Here is a 25761-nt window from a genome sequence, read left to right on the forward strand (position 1 = left end):
ATGAAGCTAACAGTAGTATGGGGTCAGGATAATTGTGGGTTTGAAACTAACAGTAGTATGGAGTTCAGAAATAACAGTGGTAAGTTGAAGCTAACAGCAGCAAGCAGTCCGTATAACAATTGTGAGTATGAAGCTAACATTAATATGGAGTCAAAGTAACAGTGGTAAGTTTGAAGCTAACAATAGTATGGAGTCAGAATAACAGTGGTAAGTTTGAAGCTAACAGTAGTATGGAGTCAGGGTAACAATGGTCAGTTTGAAGCTAACAGTAGTATGGGGTCAGAGTAACAGTGGTAAGTATGAAGCTAACAGTAGTATGGAGTCATGATAATTGTGGGTTTGAAACTAACAGTAGTATGGAGTCAGGGTAACAATGGTCAGTTTGAAGCTAACAGTAGTATGGGGTCAGAGTAACAGTGGTAAGTATGAAGCTAACAGTAGTATGGAGTCATGATAATTGTGGGTTTGAAACTAACAGTAGTATGAAGTTCAGAAATAACAGTGGTTATTAACAGTTAAAGCTAACAGCAGCATGGAGTCCGTATAACAATTGTAAGTATGTAGCTGACAGTAGTATGGAGACAGGGTAACAGTGGTAAGTATGAAGCTAACAGTAGTATGTATGGAGTCAGAATAACAGTGGTAAGTATGAAGCTAACAGTAGTATGTATGGAGTCAGAATAACAGTGGTAAGTTTGAAACTAACAATAGTATGGAGAACAGCAACTTAGATACAATAGGTATGAATACAAAAGGTGGACTGTCAAGGGCGTGCACAAGCACTGGATAAAATGGCGTTCGTAGGTTAGGGGAAACACCCGGAGTTTATGTTGATTCAGACCACAAGTACAGTCGATAACATTAGTCCGAATCACTATTAAATAATGTAACAGTAAGTAAGACAAATAATTGTGAGTTATTGGGGTAGAGGTTTGCGTTGATAGTCAATACAGTTTGTGAAAAACAAGTGTCGTTTGTGGTAAGTAAGAGAAAAAATTGCGAATTATTGAGGTAGACCGTTGCATTGATAGTCAATATAGTTTGTGGTAAGTGAATTTTATTGTTAGTAAGAAATGTTAAGTGGTAGGTAAATAAAGGTCGTAATAAGGAAAATTGATTTAGAGGGAAGTGAATAAAGCTTGTGGGACAACCGTACATCTATGGCCCTAATTAATGACGATATCTCTGTATTGCAACTAGATAATAATACCCTTGGGATAGGCCATTGGCACAAAACATGTTCAAGTACAATTGTAGACCAAAGCGTCAAAAAAAAAAAGATTGTACACTGATCGTAGTTAGATTACTTTCTGACCGAACTGGTAATTTGGCACTGATCTGATCTGGTATGTAAATTTGTAACGAATGTCAATGCGCTATCCAAGAAATAGCTACACATTAATTGTGTTCTACGTTATAAGCAATTATATGTCAAAATGAAAGGTAAAACCATTAGAAACAATTACTTAAAATCATTCTGAACTTGAAATATTTTACAGAAGGCGGAAGAAGAAATTTGGCACTTAACAAACCAGCTACACATATAAGTCAGTATTCAGATTTAGCAGCGAGAAGGGCTAATGATGGTATCGATGGTATAGATTCGTCTCTGGGAAGTTGTAGTCACACGGCAGGATATGCTGCCCCTGTTCCAGAATCACATCCATGGTGGGAAGTTGATCTGTTACAAGAATATTACATTTCAGCTGTAGCCATTTCACATCCTTCTTACGGTAAACTAATTTGCTACTAATATCAATATCGATGTACAAACTTTGACAAAGTTTGGGATAGCCGAAAATACCTACAGTAAAGCAATATGACAACCTCTCCGCTGTTTGTTATCCTACAGTTCGTCTCTTGTTTTTATCAAGAAACAGCCCTGGGCGATTAACTTTTATATTGAAAGACAAGAAGGTTCCGTATGGTCTCCGATCAAAGTAAACTCATCGAGGTTAACATAATAATACCAATTATTAACCATACTATTGGATTACATTACCATTGAATTAAGCTAAACTAAATCAAAAATCTAAAATGATAATATATAAATGTTCTAATACCTTGACCCATTATGACAAAGAAGGCCTAGCGTGAGCCGCTTAATAAATTGATGAAATTAGAACTGACTCCCGATAGATAATCAATATTATTATAATTTGAAAAACCTGTATCTTAACTCTCTCGTTGCCTCTTCTACCAATGTTAATCAATTTATTGACATGTTTGTTTTTACTTCTGGAAAAAAAGATAATCTGAGATGACACTGTTATATTGACACGATTGATTGAACGGAACTGTTGTAGAAAAAATAGAATAAACCAGAGTCGACTTAAACAACAAACATGACAAACATAGGAACGTACAAACAAAACATAGTGACTTGACTGATGAATTTAACAGTTCAAGGGACGTAACTCTTGAAAAAATTTTCATTAAAATTCAATGCCGCTCAACTATTTTCACAGAGTATACAAGAGGAGACGGTGGCAGAACAATTAAAAACCCATATGGCCAAATTCCGAAAAAAATTTCGGGGGCTACTTAATAAAAATAACTCTCGTGGCTTACTTCAAAAAATGAGAATAGATTACATTAACTTGACCCATAAACCAGATTTCCATGTAAACATATCTTATCAATCAATAACATCGTGTGTCCTCTTAGTTTTTAAAGGATTTAAATAACATTTATTTTTATCAACAGACCCACCGCGATTGTGTCATGATTTTTCGATCAAGATCCACAGAGATGGAGAAACTATTGATGATGCTGTATTTTGTTACTATCATGTGGGGCAGCCAACTAAAGATGCAACTGAGCTGTATTGGTGTAAAACTGCTATTCAAGGACGTCATGTAAGATTAACCATTAATGGTACAGGTGCCGAACTGTTGATTCTTTGTGAGGTCAGAAAATTTTCGTTGGCTCATTAAGTTAGTCCTTGTGTGTCATGTATTATTGCGTTTAAATCACAGCCACTTATCGGGCTCTCACACTATGGCGATCACTAGTTGTGTACTATTGCAACAGCTTCACCACTCACAAGTTTAGAACGCAACCTAAACTTAAATCTCGCCTTTTTCCTAGCTTTTTCGCTTTTTTCCTCGCCTTTTTTTACCCCTGCTTTCTCGCCTTTTCTTGCTTTGTTCTCATGAAGTCGAGGGTTATATGGCCACAGTAGGCTTCCGTTGTATACTGAAGAAATATGGGTTACAATCATAATATTGCTCACGTGATAAAATTGGAACAGATTTTGGAAGTATTATCTTCATTATTGATTAAGTCATGTTGAAATCTACCTTGAATATCGATAAAAGGGGCAGAAACCAATATTAGTCTGATAGATGAACTGATACCTGGGGATTTGTGTTTCAATTGAAATAACATGCCAGGTAGAGTTCCCCAAAAAGCCTCAAAGAATCTTGATTTGACTCAAAAGGATATGGCGGATTGAAATCCAATAATTCACTCCTTTTGACTATAAAATAATAATTTTCATATAAGCTTCAGACCTGGTAAATAATTCGCAAATAAATACTTTTAAATTTTTAAATTACATGCCTAAGGAAACCCTTTTGTTTATTTTATAGCAATTCAAGATGACGGTTGCGTGGATTTTTTTCTCTCAATCCATATTTTTCCCGCTATGAATGTAATGTATCAAATCATATGTTTTCCTGGTCACTGAGCCTAATTCAGATGTTGATTTTTATATTGAAGATGGTGGTCAAAATGGCGGGATAATAGCACTCTGATCAGCATTGTACACCTTCTCATTCTGAATGTGAAGTTTTTTCAGACAGAATCAACTGAAAGCTTCTGTGAAAACAATGCTTCATGAATATTTAACAAGATGCTTCTTCAATTCTATACAACTTTCTCGACCATTGAAACTCCTTTTGTGTTACAACAATCAGGTGGATGGCAATTGGTACTTTTTATTACACACTTCAAACCATATTTATAATATGCGCACTGATTGTCGGCGCACAATATATTGTCGATAATTACGGGACATAAATGTTTTCACCACCATATCGCACATCGCACGGATATAGGGAAATTGGTATATAAATAAAACAAAATATAACAGTGCCTCTCAAGCATGATATAGAAAAAAAGGGCCCCAACTTCCTGTAGCAAATCCAACAACATGGAAGTGAAAACCAGCATTATCAATGCAATAAGAAAACTAATAATTTGTTTGGCCTGGATAGTATATGATTTGATATACACCGTAAAGTTGAAAATTAAGATAAAAAAATCCCAACGCCGGAATCTTTGATACTTTTATCAGGAAAGTCTAAAAGACACGTTCTTTCAAATAAAACAAATATCATTTCACAGGTTAGACGTTAATGTGAAAGTTGGAATTTTCAAGTCAAAAGGGGAGAATTCTTTGATTTCGGTCTGCCATATAAACAATTCCCCCATGCCGGATCCTATAGAACTTTTTTGTATGAAGTCTACTAGGCATGTACTTTCAAATAAAACAAACATCATTTCTTTGAGAATTGTTTCTCAAAATCGGTAAAACATCGGATTCGTCTACCAGTCTACCTGTTGCGATCGTGTTACATGCGCAATCCCTGTAGTGTCCGTGAGGCGTTTAACTTGGACGCAGGAAATCCCCCAAAAATATTGAACATATCTAAAATCTATGATCTTACTCTTGTGTTTTTCTGCGATCACTTACATGCTTGATGCGTACTTTAAACCAGTAATACTAATTGTATTTATATATTTTTTTATTTTTCAGAACATGGCTTTTTTCTTTTTGTGTTAGTTTATCGAATTCGTCCACTGGTATGATGTTTCTTTACATAACAAAAATTCAAGTCGTCCAGCGTTCGCAGTGAGGGTATATATCATATCTTATTTCACACCCTGTTTTACCCCGCCACATCTCTAATTAGTAATGCACATGTATTCATATTTCACTTCATTCATCCTCGTCATCTGTGGAGACGTCCATCCTAATCCTGCTCAGTGAGTCTTCTGCACCTGAACACCCGTTCAATCATCCCAAAATTAGACCAAATTAGGGCAGAATTTTCAGATATTAACGTATTGACATTTTCGGAAACTTGGTTAAATGAAAATCCTGATTTGGACATACTTCATATAAATGGTTTCCATCCGCCTATTCTACGCAGTAGAAACGGTGAAGTGGGGGGAGGTGTAGCAATATATATACGAAATTCTATATTTTACAAGCCTAGACATGACCTTCAAATCAACGACCTTGACTGTGTATGGGCTGAAATCATTCATAATAAAAGTACCTGCGTCATTGGTGTATTTTATAGACCCCTTCAGCAACTAACGCATACTGGGACCTAATAGAAAGTAGTCTTGAGGCCGTTAAGGACTTAAACAAAAATATTATCCTACTTGGGGATTTTAACGTAAATTTCTTGAGAACCCAGAATAGTCGCCTTCATCATCTATTAAATCGTTTTAACCTAAGACAATTGATAAGTGAACCTACCCGAATTAGTGATATTTCATCTTCACTTCTTGATTTAGCTATAGTAAATTGTCCAGATGTTGTGACATCTTCCAAAGTTCTTCCTTGTGCAATTAGCGATCACTCGCCCATAACACTCGAAATAAACTTTCAAAATATAAACAGAAAACCATTCCAGAGAACCGTTTGGAATTACAACGACCTAAACTCTTTGGAGCTTAATAACTTTTTCATTAATTATGATTGGAATAATATATTTGATAGTTGTAATGTAAATGATTGTGCCAGAGAAATTTCGAACAAAGTACAAGAAGGGATAAACATATTTGTTCCTCATAAGGTAGTGTTGATTAGACCACGTGACACCGAGTGGATGAACGGCTATTTACGACAGATCATAAGAAAACGAAATAGGATACACAAAACTGCGAAACACATAAAAGATGATTACCATTGGAAATTATTTCATGCGCAGAGAAACATTGTAGTCTCAGAGATAAGGAGAGTTAAACGAGAATACTATGCTAAACTTGATGAACCAATAATTCAAACAAATTTAATGATCATCACTGGTGGAAACTTTTGAAACATGTCTTGTCTAAAAACGGAAACTCTATTAAAGATATACCACCAATCAAATGTGGTGAAGATATCATCTACTCAGATTCCACCAAATCTGACATTTTTAATAAGCACTTCGTATCACTTTCTAACCTTGAAAATGATAACGATGAATTACCTCCCCTTACTTATAATAACTTTGAAATCGCCCAACCTTTTTACACACAACGGGATGTCCAAAACATATTGGAATCTCTAGATACAACTAAAGCAACCGGTCCCTATCTTATCAATAACAGAATCTTGAAAATATGCTCAAATAGTCTTTCATATCCGCTTTCAAAACTTTTTAATTTTTGTCAAGAAAACTCAACTTTCCCCGATATCTGGAAATGTGCGAACATAGTCCCAGTATTCAAAACAGACGATCCAAGTATCTGCTCTAATTATCGACCAATATCTTTAATAAGTTCGCTTGGTAAAGTTTTTGAGCAGTTATTCATAAACATATCCATAATTTTGTTATAGATCACAACATACTATCGCAATATCAATCCGGATTTACTCAAAACGATTCTACGACATATCAACTTATTGATGATATTTCAAAATCACTAGACTGTGGATCCGAAGTCAAGATGGTCTTCTTTGATATAAGTAAAGCATTTAACAGAGTTTGGCTGAATGGTCTTATTCATAAGCTCAGTTCAATAGGCATACGAGGAAATCTTCTGAAACTCTTAGAAAGCTATCTTAGAGACAGAAAACAAAGCGTAGTAATTAAAGGCGAGACATCCCTACGAGAAGTGCTTAAAGCTGGGGTCCCCCAGGGCTCAGTCCTCGGGCCAATATTATTTCTGATATATATTAGTGACATCACATGTGATATTAGATCAAACATTCGATTATTCGCAGACGACACCTCCCTTTATCTCACTATTGGAGACGAGGGGAGGAGTTGTGATATTCTTAATAATGATTTGGAAGCCATATTTCAATGGTCTGAAAGGTGGAAGGTAACGTTCAACCCTTTGAAAACTAAATGCATAACCTTCTCAAGGAAAGTAAAACCATCTTCCTTCAATCTGCGTTTTAATAATACCACTTTATATGACTCTGACGAACATAAACACTTAGGGATATATTTTAATAAAACCTGCACCTGGACCACTCACATCAATTATCTAATATCCAAAACTTCAAAGCTAATAGATTGTCTCAGAAGCCTTAAGTACAGACTTTCGAGAAAATCACTTGAAACCCTCTACAAACAATTCATCCTACCTATCTATGATTATTGTGACGTACTTTGGAATAATTGCAGTTTACACGACGCGAATAAATTAGAAAAACTTAACTTAGACGCAATTAGAACTATCACAGGACTTGTTAGAGGAACGTCCCATGAAATTCTTTATAAAGAATCTGGCTTCACAAGTCTTCATAATCGTCGCTTATCACATAAACTGATATTATTTTATAAAATGTTCAATGGATTAACACCTCAATATCTGAAAATTCTCGTTCCCCAAAAAGTATCGACATTAAACCCCTACAGTCTTAGGCATAACAATATGCTACGTAGTATCCCATGGCGCACTAAGAACTATAAATTGTCTTTTCTACCATCTGCAGTAAATTCATAGAACACACACCCTGGCAGTTCACAGAATTCACAGTCAGTTTCTAAATTCAAGACAAACCTATCGAAAATCATTAAAAAATCTGACGTCCCAAATTATTACTATACAGGCAACCGACAAAATCAAATTATCCACACCAGATTACGCCACAGTAAAAGCAAACTTAACGGTCATAAATTCCTAATGCACATATCTCTTCTTCCTGCGTGTTCATGTGGTTATATCTTTAAAGACTCTGAGCATTATCTTTTGTATTGTAACAACCACTCCACTGTTCGAAATCAAACAATCAACCTCCTACCCCCAAAGGCTATTTCGGGCTTACATTATTATGAATTAATGATTATATTGAAAATACCAGTGGACCCCACGATTATTCATTCACTTGTTTATTATTATTATTTTTATTACAATATTGCTTATACCACGAGGCGGATTAATATAAGCTACTTAGCTTGTTTCTGTATCGTTTGTAAATTATATCATGTCATTGCAAATGCTTTCATTGTAATAAATATTGTTTAAATCAACTTTAAAAAAAGGATTAAAAATTTGTCATTTGAACATTAACCGCTTTTTCAATGATCTGGATGAAGTTAAAGAATTCATCTAAAATGACTCTAATCATATTGACATTGTAGGTTTCAGTGAAACATTTCTTCACTCTGAAATAGACGACAACTTCATTCATATTCCCAATTATCAAGTTGTTCGAAAAGATAGAAATAATGTTGAAAACGGTGGTGGACTACTTGTTCATGTAAAATCTCATATAAAATTTAACAGGAGATTAGACTTAGAAGTAGGAAACATTGAAACAATCTGGTTACAAATTTCCCCTAATTACAATCAATCCTTTTTTATGTTTTGTTTATAGACCACCCTCTTCCTTGATTAATTGGTATAATCTATTTGATAATCAGCTTTAGTTCTTAACAGGGGACTTTAATATTGACTTTAAACATGCGCTTTCATTACAATGGGATAATATTTTAAATGTTTATGGCCTTGAACAGATGGTTGATACTCCTACCAGATGTACTAAAACAACTTCAACTACGAGCGTGGCCCGTGATACTTTGCCTGATAGCTGTAAGATTTTTTTGAACTTCAAACCCTCTCAAGCCCGGTGTTGACTCGACCACTTTTAGTAAAGAGCCAAGCTAAATGAAATGTTTTGTCAAAGGGTAAATTCAATCTTGTATCAATATAACTTATCGTATAGTTATTTTAATAGCTTCATAGTAGCTATAATATACAGGTATGTGTGAAATGTGAACATTATGTGACGGAACTTCTTTACTGATATAAACATGAAAGTGTCCCACCTTCAGTAGTGTAATGCTGAACAAGTTGTTGAAAACCAAATTTTTGAAAACAATTTAGTATAGACAAATGACCCTTCAAGATATTTTGGTTGAAATTCCCCATAATAACATAGTCTGAACCAGATTCTTATAATTCAACTAATAATCTTTCTAACATTGGGAGAAATAAATCTAATCGATTAACGGGTGGTCTATAGATAACAATTACGTTAATATTTTTATCCAAAATGTTCCAAGCAACGTGTTCTATATTTAAAACTCCCAATTTTAAAATGTTGACATTTTTGTTTTGCTTATGATATACTACTACTCCTCCGTGCCCCTTTTCTTTCAAAAATTTGAAATCTCTAGTGTCATCATAGCTGCTGCTTCGAGGATGGTGGTGAAGACGGAAACCATTTAACTTTAGTTTTGCTGGAGTTATTGAATTATTTAGCCATGTTTCTGTTAAACAAATGATACCAACTTCTAACATTTTCCCGTGTTTCTGTAAATCCTCTATATCAATAGATAAACCCTGAACATTGTGTAAAATTATATTAGTATCAGTTGATATGGTCTCGTATTCGGGTTTTAAAAAAGTATCCATTGCTCATCACAATATAAGTTTTTTTTTCGTAAAATCTTGAATTGTAAGACCCTGTAATGTTTTAACTCTGCTTAACACAACATAAGCTTGACCAGCTTGGAATATGTTATGAAGTGATATTACGCCTCTATCGAGACTTAGACCTTGTACTTTGTGAATAGTAACTGCATAGGCGAAACGTAATGGGAACTGGCGTCTAACATCGCCCTTATAGTTAACATGAGGGGTTTCATATCTCGCAATACCAATACTACCACGTGGTACATTTGGCGGAAGTGGAACACTGTCTTCATTTATTCCAACTTTAGCATTATCAAATTTTACAAAAATTTTGTCAGTTTGATTATTCTGATCAGTTTGAATGAATGTTACTTGACCAACACTTCCATTTATCAAGCCAGTAGAAACATTTAAATTAATTACTAACATAACTTTTGACCCTACACCTATTTTTAAGCAAGACACTAATGGTGTATCAGTTACTTTAACACATGTGGTTTTAAGCGTCATTGTAATGGTTTTAACATCTTTAGAATAATCTAAAGCACTGATGGACACAGAATTCGGGCATTTTTCAGCAATCATTCTAGAATCATAATCATCAACTTGCTGATTAGTAGAAAATATGTGCAGACAATCATCTTCTCTACCAGTTACCCTACTCTATAACATTTTGACGTCTGAAGCAAGTATTGGTTCATTTTTTTTTCTTTGTCTAATTCTATTCAATGTTTGGGCAAAGGCTAAATCATCTTTTTGTCTCATAAGTTCAGTAAGTTCAACAAGTTTGAAATTACCGTTCCATAGGTCTATGACACTTTCTGAACATAAACTATTACCTTTAACTGGTCTTAGTTGCCACATATCTCGAAAACATGTGACACAGATATTTCCAAATAACTCATCGGTACCCTTATTTCCCCTAATCGCCCATGAATGTAACAAAAAAGATTATGATCTGCCATTGAAATTTCATCTATAATTAATATTTGTAAGTTGCGACATCTTAATGTATTAATAGTTTCTTGTCCCAATGGTTGATAAGGTGGAAATGAGAACCCCTTTCTTATTGAAAAACTGCTGTGAATAGTTGACGCTCCAATATTAAAAGCACTCACCCCAGTTGGTGAGGTTAAGAGAACAGTGATGTCATCTAAACTTTCCGCTGTTTTCGCAAAAATTCGAGACGCTTCGTATTGAATATATTTGATAAGGTGAGATTTACCGCTACCAGCTGAACCAGTAACAAAGATTCTAAATGGATCGCGGTTTATACCATTAACTTTGTCCAGACAATATTGGCGAACGTCATAAAAAACCTGAGACTGTATTTCATTCAGGGATCTAAGTAAGGGAATAGCATCACTTTTCGAAATAGTGCTTATATTAGTTTCAGTGCGAACTCTGCTACTTTGACCTTTATGATATAAAATGTCGGGAATTTGAGGTGTATTGTCATCGTCATTTTGCAAAAGTCGTGAAAATCCGAACAGGTAAATGTAGTGAAAATTCACTGCTCTAAATGAGCGTTTGTTTAAATATTGTAAGTGAAAATATAGCACAACTCGAAAAAACATGTGAATTATTATAGTCAGACTATAATAAGCTTAACAGACGACAATAAATGTTGTTTGCTTTCATCCCCTCAGCATAACACCAATAACCAAAAATTGCTGTATAATGTATCTTGCAGATAGAGTTCTATTAATGGTACAGACTAACAGACAAAATTCGAACTGGTTAATGTATCAAAAAGTCACTGCTCTAAATAAGTGTATGTTTTATTATCATAAGGGGAAATTTTGCAAAAAATTAAAAAAAAAAACTGTGAATTATTATAGAGTTGAAAGATAGTGTAATTAGATTAATTTATTTATGACCTATAATAATCTTAGCAGAAGAAAATTGCCACTTTCTTTTTTATTGTTAAGGATTAGCGCAGTCCGAAGCCAGTTGAATTGGTGCCTGCTATGCGATTAAGTGCTGTGGGTTAGAATCCCTCTCTGTATTCTGATTCCATGGTCAGTGTTTGCTAGAGACAGCCAGCTGTTTGCTTTTATTCCCTCAGCCTAACTAACACCAATAACAAAAACTGTTGTGTGTATCTTGCAGATAGGGTTCTATTAATGGTACAGAAGAAATTCGAACAGGTTAATGTATTAAAAATTCACTACTCTATATGAGTGTATGTTAAATTATTGTAAGTGAAAATTGAAAAAAAAAAGTTATTTTTTTAAGTGTTAAAAGATTACATAATCAGATTAATCTGTTTATAACCCAAACTACTTCACACCTGCATGTCAAAAGTTCATATGGATAGCTTTCCTATCATATTATATAACCTGTTATAACACCTGTCGATCATTTTAATCCCCACAATCTACAGATTTTTATGACATTTTTTATAAACATTTAACACTTTCAATTTTGTATTAAACCACCCATGTCACAAATCGTTGAAAATCGTTGAAAAGGTCATACAACCGCCCAAAGTTGTCAAAAATGTTAATTTTTGAATGGCTATGGCGTGATTTAAAAAAACCGGAAGTTCTCACGCAAAAAGCGGAAGTGATAGAAAACTAACTTGAAAGTTACTTACTTGAAAATTCAACATACTAACTTGAAAATTCAGCATATTAACTTGAAAATTCAAGTTACTAAATTCAACATACTAACTTGAAAATTCAACATTCTAGCTAAAAAATTCAACATACTAGCTTCAAAATTCAAGATACTAACTTGAAAATTCAAGATACTAACATTAAAATTCAACATATTAACTTGAAAATTAAAAAAAAAAATTAATGGCCCTAATACGCTTCCGTATGTTTCCAATAAAGTTCCACAAAATCAGTATTAATAAATTCAATCTGGCTTCCGGAAACATCATTCTTGCAATACTGCACTAATAAAATGCAATAAAAGAATGGACAGGTCAAGCAAGATGTTTTGGAACAGGGTTTAGACTTAATAAAAAGGTCGGTGGTGGAAGGAACATTGACTTTGGCTTTTATTTCACAAAGAGTTGAATTTTTTATTTTTCGAAGGAATCGTTTTGAATATCCACGTTTTTGTAATTCTCTAAAAACTATAGAGCATGCCTCCTCGAAGTTCCCCTCAAGCGTGCAAATTCGGTGAAACCGTCATATTTGGTATTTTATAACTCCCAAAAACGTATGTTTAGGGTGAAAAGAGGATTTAAACAAAAGTTGGTGAGTTTCCAATAAAAAAAAAAAACATGATTCATCTTCGGCACCATTATTCAAAATTTTAAATTGGTTGACACTGTATCAACGTATTAGATATAATCGTGGCATAATGACTATCAAAATATTTCGAAATTTCAAAATACCCTGAATATTTATACAATAAATTTACGGAAAGATCAGAAACCAGTATGACACTGAGATCAGAAACACTCCGAAATTTAGACATGACAATACTGATTAATTGATTCCGTAGCATTTAAAACCAGTCCTTTTGTTTTTCTCACCATTCCATTTTACTTAAAAAACTTATACCATCATATATATCATATAAGAAACACAGTGTTTACATTTTAATATTTTTCACCACATCCGTGATGCATTGTAAATGTATATATGTTTTATGAAATTTTCTGTATTTTTATTATATACTTAGAATATAATTCGTGGTTTCGTGGGGAAACATATTGGTAACATTTTCATATCTTTTCCCTCATCCATGTTACATTGTAAATGTATATATGTTTTATGTTATTTTTTGTGGTTTTATTCTTTCTGTAATCTTGTATATAATTTTATTTTAGTGGGACCTATTGAAAATTAGACTTTTGTCTAAATGGTTTGCCAAATAAAGTCATTATTATTATTATTATAACAAATTGTCTGAAATGTTTTCTGTGCCTATAGATTTTACCGACTGGCTGGTGAGTGTTGTTCCATATGGCGGATAGGCCATTAACCATCACAGTATCGTCAGAGCTGTGAATGTCTCAAAATTCAATTACGAGGGTTGGTCAAAAAGTTTTAGCCCCAATAGATAAAACAAATAGCTATGACATCTTTTCTAGTTTATTTTTTACATAATTACCCTCTCTTAAAAAAAACAATTTCTCATATAGAACTCTAAGTTTCCCAGTTGCAGACAGAAAGATCTCCTCTGAGGTCATCCTAAAAACACATTCCAGCTTTCAGTTCATTATTATCAGCATAGCGTTTGCCTCAAAGGGCTGACCAACGTTTGATAGTTCAATATCATCCTTCCAATACACATTGATTATATCCTTTGGGGCAATTCCTTCTAATGTCAAAAATTCCATTGAAGGTCTCTCTTTGGACGACAATCTCAGCTCGCTTTTGGATGTTTGAAATGCAGTAGGCACACCATAAGCTACACTATGATATATTTGTGTTTCAATTTAAAAGAACTTATTTGCAGGGTAACAAGTTATGGGCAAGTTAGTGATACATGTTAACGATTTAACTACATGTGAAAGGAGGCAAATTGCTGAGTGCAAAAAGAAAAGACAAGTGATTCGAACACTAGAGTAGACAAATGGTGTTTCATTTTTGAATAAAATTGCGTTGCTTTACAGATCTAATATTAATTAACATGATTTATACTAGATTTTTGAATAAAAGACTTCAACTTTTGTTGTCTTCATTTTTGTTAATATTTGAAAAGCTTTGATCAATTGCCAATTATTGAATTGTCGTACTTGCTTACATAAAGTTGTTTCTGATGTGTGGTTTTGATTGCTTACCTATAGCCCTGATGGAACACTCAGAATAGGGTTGATATTTTTGTTTTCTGATTTCAATTATGTACAATTTCATTTGAAAATTGTTTGAACATAATCTTTTTAGAGGAGATGTCTCCTAATAGGCTAATATTATTGTAAATGCAGATGCACCGTACTCGAATATGCATTGAAATAACGAACATGGATGGGTAGAATAAACATAGCAAGTACTTACGATACGAACCGCAAAATGAAATTTAAAATCCAAGAGACAAAACAACATTATTGGCATTACATTGGTAGTAGCAAATTAACTTTTCACACGATTAAGTATACCAATCATAAGTGAAAAATGTAAAGGTATTAGAACTACGGACCTGCTGATGTTATTATCGTTTAATAAACGCATTGTTGAGCATATATTATATGAAGAAATATTAAGATTATTTTTTTAGAGCATAGTGTCGACTATAAACCTTTTAATACAACCATGTTCAAGATTTTTCTATTAAAATCTATGGGGTGGATGAATTTTACTTTATTGCGTTTATGGAGATGGTTACAACGCTTGTCTTAAGAACTTTTAGGGTTCACCTTACGATATCCGATGCTTCCTACACGCTAATGGCAACCTAAACACGCTTTGAGCAAATTTTCCGTCGCCGGACGCATTTCCGATGTGACGGAGCTATTGCATATCAGGAAATTACACTTTTCATTTGACAGAAACTTTGACTTGTTAACATCTTGATAAAAAAACAATATTACTTTTATATTGAACTTTGCTAACCTAAGTTACATTGCCTGGCAAGCACTGTTTATTCTGTGGCAAGTATCTATAATCTTTTATTCTATCAGTACGCAGTGTAAAGATAAGATGTTCAAGTGGAAGTGCTTGTATTTGGTGTACCTGTTGCTAGATCGATGCAGTAAGTACATTATTCTGTTGATTGATCACGTTAAGCAGTCGTGCAGCTTTTTAGCATCATCATCTCCGAGTTGACAAACCTAACTGGTTGTGGCATCATGTTTTACAGAATTATATTGTTACGTTTCAATCCGTTAGACCAAGGTCCAATCGACTAAGTAAGAATTCCAACTGGGAACAAGACATGATCTTCTTAATATCCAATTCAATCAAACTCTGGACATGGAACTTGTCCCGAGCTGGATTATTGGCTAATCTATGTGTAATAAATATAACCAACAAATAAAATTAGCCATGCAGACTCTTAAAAAGGGATGAGTGTCATTTCAGGCTAAAGTGCTCCCGTTCATTGGATTACAAACCGGAGACTGGGATGGTCTCTCGACATTTTACACATTTTAAAACTATTCAACATTCCTTGATAAAGCGTTTTTAGGTTTGAGCTGAAAATTGTGGTCACATTAAACATTTGTCATAAATGGCTAGTGAAATGACAGTAATTACTTTGGGCATTGAATTTTTTAAAGTTCAAAAAATGCTCTCATTTCAAAGAGATTAAATTTATAAAGCTGTACATTGGATACTTTATAAATGATCATGGAATGAATGGTGTATGTTTTAAGCATCTTTTAATACTTAACTTCTCTTCTTTTGTTTTTCCTTGATTCCCCATGTTTACTATACCACACATAATCTTCAGACAAACATTTATTCATTCAATGTTCCCCATGCAAATACAGGAGCGTATCTAAAGAAAAATACAGTCTAATGTTGGGTAAATAAATATTAGACGTACTATATCCATATATCTGGTGCTCCTTTATTGTGGTACTTTGCTTCCGCAAAGTCTCAGTTTGTTATCATATTGTTATCATATTGTCAATTGTCTTTTCAAGTGTAGACCTTCTGCAGTGGCAACGTTGTTAATGAATATAAATTGGAACATTTTTGCAAAACCGGAAGTGCCCCAGTTCATCATGTACAAAATTCGGCTTTAGAAGTCGCATTTTTGGGTCGATTTTCACCGGGTTTTCATTTTTACAATCTACCTGTAATTTCTGACTTGATGGCTTGAAAAATAACGAAATTCGAAAATTCGTCGCTGTAATTTTTCAATTTATTGTTACAGAACCAATTTTATAGATTTAAATGTAAAGAGACTTCACTAATGTAAATAATATGGTGCAGTCAACTTTTGTACTTCATTTCTGCCTTTAAACAGGAAAGCGACTGAATTTCAAATCTACTTTCGGTTGAATAACTTCCGGTGTAATTTTTGAAGGTCAACAAAGTTTAGCTAATCTTTAGCAAATACAATTCTACAGACTGGAAGTGATTATTTGGCCGCCATATTGAATAGACAAAAGTTTATAAAACGAAAAATGGGGCCACTATGAAGAATTGCACGTGTATGATTTTAATGTGTATGTAATCTGTAAACAATTCCTAACAAAAAATAGGAAGCCGATTTTTGAATTTCGATTTTGCTTTTTACTTCCGGTTGAAGTTTTTATTAAGTTTTGCAATTTTATCTCGTGACCTTGACCTTTGATGACATTGACCTTTATGAGATCAAAGGTCATTGACATTGGCTATCAGATTATACTTTGACATACCTCCGACTTGTATTTCCGGTTTTATAGCTGTCCGAAAACTGCAAAAGTCGTAACTTTGACCTATATCTTTTGACCTGTTTGATATAGAAGCTTTAAATTTGGAACACATCATGACATTTATAATATCAATTAACTTATGATAAATAAATAAGATGGGCGTGGCACATCCGGGTTAAATTACTTATTATTGACATTTTCTGTCAGGGGCACAACTTGCAAAGAATACATTTGTTCAAAATGAAACTTTGCATACAATTACCCCATCCTTTGAGCCACTTTGTCTTAGAAGTTCGGTTGTTTCAGCTTGATAATTAAAAAAAGGAACAGATTTTGGAAATTCAATATATTCAATTTATGACCTTGACTTTTGATGACCTTGACCTTTGGTGGGTCAAAGGTCATTGACTTGGCTATCAGTTCATGCTTTCATACCTCTGACGTCTACTTCCGGTATTATAACTGTCCAAAAACAGCCAAATTCGCAATTTTGGACTGCTCTAGCTCGTGACCTAATTAGCTCAGAGGGTTATTTTTTGTGGATTCTAAATGTGATCATCGTGCTCTTTCTATATATAACAATAGTTTATTTTAATGCAAAATTGAAATTCCTGACTTTTTAACAAAACTTTCGCTTCTTGAGATGGATGTATGTATATCTTATGACCTATTTAGTGTAGAAGCTTGGAATTCAGAACATAACGAGACATTTTAAATATGAATTAACGTATGGCAAAAAAGTTGAGGTGGCGTGGCACATTAGAGTAAAATTACTTATTATTTACATTTTTATCAGGGGAATAACTTGCATAGAATACATTTGTTTAAAACAGGACCTTGCACACAATTACCTCACCCTCTTGGCCAGTTTGCGTAAAAAGGTCAGTTGTTTCAGCTTCGTAGCTCAAAAAAAGGAACAGGGTTTAAAGTTTACATATTTTCAACTTTTGACCTTTACCTGTGATGATCTTTGCAGGATCGAAGGTCATTGACCTTGGCTAAAGATTAATACCTTCATAATTGATGTTCAACTTCAACTTCCGGTTTTATATCATTTGTATTTCCAAAATTTAATGACTGATATCTAGTGACCTTGACCTTAAATGACCTTCCCCTTAACAAGGTCAAAGGTTGCTGACCTTGACAATGTACTGGTACTTTCATTTTTGATGTCTGACTTCTACTTCCGCTTCACAACCTTCTAAAACAGATAATTTTTCAAAACTTTTGACTATTTATTACCATAGTGGTGACATTAAAGCCAAATGGTTTCTCGACCAAAAACTTGTCACATGATAGTAGACAATTCCCCTTTTTACCTTTTTGTTTACCTTCCAGTCTGTGGTTTAGTAAATGTGGCTGTTAATAAATCAGCTACCCAAATTAGCACTTATCGAGCAAATGTAGCATCCAGAGCGATTGATGGTATAGATGGATTAATGGCCAGTGGATCCAGTTGTTCGACTACCGAATCAAACACAGCTACACCTTGGTGGCAAGTAGATATCATGCAAGACTACTCCATTTACTCTGTGGCCGTAACTCATACCGCGAACGGTAAATATTACTTATTTTTTTTACCCTATTCACTTCCAAACATTTACAAACAAATCCGAAATATTTTTAATCTATAAAAACGTAAAGATTGTTTTGTAGTTTCGCGTCTGAATCAGATAAAACTTTGTAAACATTATTTGTATTAATGAGGACAATTTAAGAATTTTTAAATTTCAATGAGTCAAAGACAATTAAAAATAGTTTTTTTTTAAGCACGCAAGAAGCTTAAGATTTCATAGTTTTAGGTTAATTATTATTTGAATGGATGAGATCTTGCACGAGTTTGAAATTTGCAATGTTTCATTGAACGGATACAGTTATACAGTGGAGATTATATTAATAGACATGTGTCTGTAAACCTCTTTCATTCTTTATCTTTCAGCAGGACAACCGTTGGCTCACGATTTTTCTATTATGATCTATAAAGAAGGAGAGTCTATTTCTGATGCCGAACTTTGTTACTATCATGTGGGTAAAGGAGCCAAGGGAAAGATTGTAATGTATAATTGTAAACAGATAATAAAAGGTCGCTATGTAAGAATTACTATTAATGGTCAACCGGGCACTAGAGAGTTTCTAGTATTGTGTGAGGTAAGTTTAAAAATATATGGTAGTTTCAATAATTGCTTTAGCAGCTCAATTTCGAGATAAATTCCCAAAATGGAAATCCGACATCCGTTCAGATATGAGATTAGCTGGCCTACTTTCAGGAAAATATTTGTTCGTTAGGGACAATGCTATATGGTGTGAAGTCGAGTACCCCTTGTACAGTTAGAAATTTAGATCAAATTATCATTTCCAATAGCCACACCAGCAGTAGAAAAGTATGATGTTAAACTAAATTTTACAGTTTGTAAATTCAATAAATCCATATTGTCCAAATTTGATTGGATATTTGTTTTAACTTAGTGGACCTTTAATAGTGTTTGCATGCAACTAACTTTCCAAAAATACGCTTAGAAAGACCAATAATAATCATTTCCGCCATTATAATTTAAACTAGAACTTGTTCATATTTTAGGTTCGAGTATTTGGGACACAACTTGCCAGTATCAAGTCGGCATACGTTCGATTAGAAAATGCTGAATTATCAATCAAGCCGGATATGACGTATAGTGTACACGGATATGGTCAATGTGCTATGAAATGTTATGTGTTACCAATGTGTCATATCTTCAGTGTTAAATTGGTGTCAGGTTATTATCAATGTAATATATTTACACAGGAAAATACTCTGCTCGTAGGTAACTCCACAGGAAGTCCTGACACTGTGGTTTTTTATAATTCACAATAACTCTGTTGTAACGAGTTTTAACAACAATTAAAAAACATGTTTATTTGATTATTGAAGTCGTTGGATTCGTTTCCTTTCAGTGTATAATCGATAAGTCAATAATCAATTAGTCACAGGTCCCAAATACACATCGGTGTAAACAAAAGGATTTCCGCTTGAAGCATATTTAAGTGGCAAATAAATTTTTTGCATATAATTGAAAACATGAAATTCACGTGTTTTAACATCTTGTTAACGAATTGTTTCAGCTACAATATTGGCTTAGGATGCATGCTCAGTCCCTTACTCTTCAGTATGTTAATTAACGATTTTGACCATTGACTTCTCAATGCAGCGGTATCAATATCTCAAAACATTTGTAATATCATTGGTCTTTGTTGTGAGCTCATTATCGCCAACAATTGGTAGAGTGGAGTGACTCTCCCATGTTGATCTATTCGATGGGTAAGGGCTAGCCAAACGGAAGCAATCCTCAAGACAATATAATATAAAATATATTTAATACACTTCTGTTGTACAAACATACCAAATAATACTCTGAATTGCTCCTAAAAGAGTCAACAGGTCTTATCTAAGGCCAACTTTGTCTAAGCAAAGGTAATGAACTTGTCTGAAAGGCTATTATTATCAAAACTAGTTATCTCAAACAGAAACAATATCTTTTGACCATTGACTTCTCAATGCAGCGGTATCAATATCTCAAAACATTTGTAATATCCTTGGTCTTTTTTGTGAGCAAATGTACGCTCGTTATCGCCAACAAGTGGAGTGACTCTCCGAAGTTGATCTATTCGATGGGTAAGGGCTAGCCAAACGGAAGCAATCCTCAAGACGATATAATATATAATATCTTTTTTACACTTCTGTTGTACAAACATACCAAAATAATACTCCAAGTTACTCTGAATTGCTTCTAAAAGAGTCAACGGAGCTTATCTAAGACCAACATTGTCTAAGCAAAGGTACTGAACTTTCTAGAACAACCAGAAAATGATAGAGCATTTCTGTTTTGACCAAACATCTTAAAGTGGGCTGGAATCAAAAATGAATATTTAACATGATGAACGGTTTTTGATTTCGGGGATTGCCCTTGATTTAGGAAAAACGCGTTGAAATTTGTTTTGTGAACAGAGACTACAGTTTTCATCGGATTTAAATGAAATTTGGTGTGATATTTATCATTATGAGATCTTGGTCAAGTTCGAATTTTTGATGATTTTTTGATGAATGGTTTTTGCGTTATTGATACCTGTCTGGTTAATTTGTCAATGTCAATCACAAGTCATGAACCACATCGATGTTTACAATATAAATATCTTTTACTTTATAAACTTTATATAAACTTTATAAGGCCATAAATATAAAAAATATAAATATATACCGATATGTTGTGTGTCTGTGTTTTAAATGTTTCATGATTTACATTACATTATTATTATTAATATATAATAAAAAAAAAATTATATATTTATTTATGCATGAAACAGACTTTCCTGGTCTTTTCGTTGTCTCCGAATACATCCCAACAACGGACTGTACAGGTATATCCGTTCAACGAATTATAAAATTAAACCATTATGCGAGTCCAATCATTTAATCAATAATCAAAGTCGGTGGTAACTGCAAGAAAATACAGTCAATTTTACAAGGCTGGATAATTGGAAGGACGTTTTTCAATAATTTTGCGTTATTATTAGACGTATTGACAAGCTTGAGACTATTAACAAACTTAAAATACAGTTCACAAACAACTACATCTACCCAGGCACGTGCTATAGCATAGTTCTCCAGATATTGTAAGAGAGTATTAGGTAGAAAACAATCATCATGTACACCGACAATATATGGAGAACTTGCAAGAACAACACAGTTGGTTTACCACCATAAAGTAATCTTAAATACTGGATTAATTTGAAATAAACATAGCCTCCAGTATATAGTTTACAATTGTATAAGGAAATTGAAAACGATCCCAAACAGTGTTATAAAAGATAACGTTAAACAACTCGTGGACAATTTAGGTTTCAGCAATCTTTGGTCTGAACAAGATATCTCAGTACCTCATTACGATGCTCCGTTTAAATGACCAATTCGTCCAAAAGTGGAATATGGACCGTTATCCATACAGTAAATAAAACTATTATAATCTGTTTTACACTTCGTTTTCCTTTAAACAATATTTATCTTCAAATATAAAAATATGTTATCAAACAGCTTTGTCTAGAATTAGATGTGTTTCTCATAACTTGGTAATAGAAACAGGACGTTACAGTCACATTCCAAGAGAAAGTCCAATATGCCAATTATGTAACTTAAATAAAATTGAAGATGAATACCACTTTTTATTATTCTGTGGTTTATGTTCTTGTGATGGGCAGGAAGTAGATTAATTATTAGGTCTCGTTGTAAAGAAAGTTAGTGCAATATAGGAGGTAATGCTCGCAATTTTAAATGGTTCGGACACATGTACAGGTAGGATCATCCGTTAGGAATTTATGAAATTTTAGATCGCTCTTCCCGTTTCGTAGCTTACAGTGAATGATTTCAAGTTTCCGGTCGCCATGACAATAGTGGCCAGCAGGAGTTGTACTGAATAATGATTTCAATTTCGTTTTAAAAGTATTTGATAAATCTTGTGGCAGGTCATTCCAAGCTGGTACTACTGAGGGCATTGGTGTTACAGAATATTAGCTTCAATGAATTTGAGTTCCGAAGGTTATATGGGTTATATGTTCTCATGAGTGCTTAGGGCATTAAAAATAGTTCAACATAAGTGTGGAAGTTGGTATACCACATAAGTATGAAATAACAAGAGGAAATATAGACACTATATTACACAATACATGTTCAATCAACAACTGTTCTGAAAAGCAGGCATGGTTATAGGATAGTCTCTAACATCCAGAAACTTTTACATTGCATATCAATAAATTATAGTCCGCAAACACTCCGATCTATTTTACAGATTACACAATAAGTTACATCATTTGTTTTATTTGTGTAGCCTTTAGATCTGCTTCCAATGGACCAGGATGTTTTGTAATTAGTATTGTTCAGTGGATGTCGTTGTGACCTTCAGGGCAGATTCAGATGTAAAAGTAAAACTGAGGGTTATCTTGTCTGATCAATTTGCAATTTATGTCTCTGCATCCGGTGTCACTAAATCAATACAAAGCAAAACAAATACTATCGTCTTGACAGGGTTCAATACTTGATTTCTTATCATTTACTATATATCTTATACAAAATAATTCATCTTTGATAACTTATATTAGAATTATCGATATAATAATTATATCTTTGAAATCAAAAACATGAATAGATGATAAATGGATTGATGAAAAGAAATCATTCTATTCGTTTTATGTTTCAAATGTTCGTTCGTTTGTTCAGAACAAATTCATTCATCAGTTAATAAATATATTTTCCTCTGTTTCATGAATTAAGAGACAAATATTTTCTTTCTCAAATCAGACCAAATTGTGTAAGCTGGGCTTGATTATATAGCCAGTGCTTTTCATTGGAAAAAGAGTTATCGAATAAGAAGTAATCATCCAAGCATAGACAGGCACAGGAAAAACACGATTAATAGTCGTCATGTCTGATTTGGAAAACTCCACAAACAATAATCAACTGTCTTTGACTGATTTAATCAACCAGAAGATCGACAATCTTATGAACAGGTTGGATGAAAATAATAAGCGATTGGCGAATAAATTTGAGAGGGAGCTGGATGATTTGAAGGAAGATATATCGGTAAAAAACAGAGAAATTGAGAAAAGCTCAAGATTATACATGGAATAAGAAGGGTCATCAAATACAGTTTCAATTTAATTCAGAGATTTCAGAAAATGTCAAGCAGATCAAATGGGCTATTGAAAATCGGATACTGGATTATGCTTCCTCCTTGTGCTCTGAAGAATTGGACCGTATTTCGGCGAGGAATAAGCTGATTAAGTTGGCCGATTCGTCTGAATGTGGGTTGGAGACAGTCAAGCACTTCACCACCAATGATGCTCTTTCAAGGTCGTTTTCGGATCAAAATTCTTTCATGAGCAGGAAGAAGTGGAGCATGTTACCCCTGTGGAGCCTTTACCCACTGGAGACGAGTATGCCCAGTTCTCGATACACCACAGGCACCAAAGGGAAAGCCGCAGACTGTTACAACCCTGCATTTCAGTTGAAGACGTCTAAGACGTTATTGCCCTACTTCTAATGCTCGTAAACACTCTTAACGGCGCAATTCTTTACGGATTTTAGCGAAACTTGGCATGAGTGTTTGTCCCAAGGATGAACCGTAACGAAAATCAGAAAATTCGAAAAATATTGAGTATGATTTATTGTCCTTGTTCTTGAAAACGCTTCAATTTTAAGCTCGTCAACACAAACAGTATTCTTGTCGGATTTTGACAAAACTAATTAATATTATTCAATATCACCCGTAAAAAGTTCAAAAGAAGGTTGAATATTTTATACTGGCGACTGTTACTTTACTGCCAAATATTTTTTATTCAAAGTCCATGCAATCTATCTTCTCGTGAGATTTTAAAGAAACTTGGTGGAATTGTTTATAATCACCCGAGGATAAACCCTATTAAAAATCAGAAAAATCGATAAATATTTAATAAGAATTGTTCGTAAAATAAAATTATGAATATTTATATACAGAGGATCAAAAGTTGCTTGTTAAATTGAACCAAAAAAGTAAACTGTGAATCTTATTAATTAACCATGAAACTATTTCAACTATATCAAATTGTCAAACTTCACAAATAAACAAATGTCTTTGTTGATTGGAAGTGAAATGAAGAAGGACTAAAAGGTATGCTAAGATAGCTTGCCAGGCAAGATAATATACGCCCACTGGCAGCTTTGATTTTAAATAAAAATATTTGGCAATACAGTAACAATTACCAGTATGGAATATTCAATCTTCAGTCATACACTTTTGAGGCGATACTGAATTTTCACGCATTTTCAAGAACAAGAACTGATACTAAATATTTTACGATTTTGCTGATTTTCAAAAGGGTTCATCCTTAGAAGATTACAAACACTCACACTAAGTTTCATCTAAATCCATCAAGAATTGTGACTTCTGGGGCTAAAAATTGAACGCGTTTCAAGAACAAGGACAATAACTCATACTCAATATGTTTCCATTTTTCTGATTTTTGATAGGGATCACCCTTAGGTGATAACAACATTCACACCAAGTTTAGTCAAAATCTGTCAATAATTGAACCTTTAAGAGTGTATAAAAGCTAAAATTGAACTCGTTTTCAAGAACAAGAATTGCGTGTTCTAGAGTGTTTACGAGCATTTCGGGAACAAGAACAATTACTCATATTAAATATTTTTCGATTTTTCTGATTGTCAATAGGGTGATTACAAACTATCATACCAAGGTTCGTCGCAATCAGTCATGAATTGTGCTTTCTAGAGTGTTTACGAGCAATTGTTGACAGTGCGGACACACTGAAATGGGTGACGGTATTATAAGCCCCCCGATTTCCCAAAATGACTGATGTTATTTATGGTTTGTTTCCTTTGTGATCGTATTCATATATACTATACTCTTGCATTACTTGATATTCAAGCTGGTAATGAAGAAATATGGTGATTGTCATATGTTTATCTGTGTTCATGGTACTGAATATCTTCATGTCTTGTGGTAAGTTTAAGATTACATAGTAAAAAAAGAAGATTGTGGCAGTAAATAATATTTGTAGTTAGCAGATGACTTAATAAGTTAATTATATCTGGGAACTAGTCGTAGTTGGTTAGGGGGAAATTAAGTATGTGGTAGGAAACCAGAGTCTGTGATAGATTAGGGTGTAAAGGTTAATGAAGTAAAGGAAAAGTTGATGTGATGATGATTTGTAAGAGGAGTTTTATACAAAAATATATTTACTGTTAAATTAGTGCCCAATACATCAATTGTAGAGCGATAAAGAAATATTAAAACAGTACTTAAATAGTTTCACGCAAAGCAAATTTCAGACAAATGGCCTATTTTCAGTCCGCATCCCTGAAGTTGGGCGAAAAA

At 33.7% G+C, this 25761-nt stretch overlaps 2 protein-coding genes across 2 annotated transcripts; both read left to right on the plus strand.

The window, feature by feature from the left end:
• Positions 1-4789, plus strand: LOTGIDRAFT_159952 (hypothetical protein; the record flags this gene model as incomplete). Its single annotated transcript, XM_009054642.1, has 4 exons — positions 1-79; positions 1500-1733; positions 2707-2858; positions 4763-4789. The coding sequence occupies 4 exons, from the start codon at positions 1-3 to the stop codon at positions 4787-4789; spliced, it is 492 nt and encodes a 163-aa protein (XP_009052890.1).
• Positions 4790-18126: 13337 nt separating this feature from the next.
• On the plus strand, positions 18127-19822 carry LOTGIDRAFT_159953 (hypothetical protein; the record flags this gene model as incomplete). Its single annotated transcript, XM_009054643.1, has 4 exons — positions 18127-18418; positions 18801-19009; positions 19440-19658; positions 19793-19822. 4 exons carry the CDS (start codon positions 18127-18129, stop codon positions 19820-19822), a joined length of 750 nt encoding a protein of 249 aa, XP_009052891.1.
• Between the last annotated feature and the right edge of the window lie 5939 nt (positions 19823-25761).

This window comes from Lottia gigantea (genome assembly GCF_000327385.1).
Source record: "Lottia gigantea unplaced genomic scaffold LOTGIsca_22, whole genome shotgun sequence".
Classification (NCBI taxonomy): domain Eukaryota; kingdom Metazoa; phylum Mollusca; class Gastropoda; family Lottiidae; genus Lottia; species Lottia gigantea.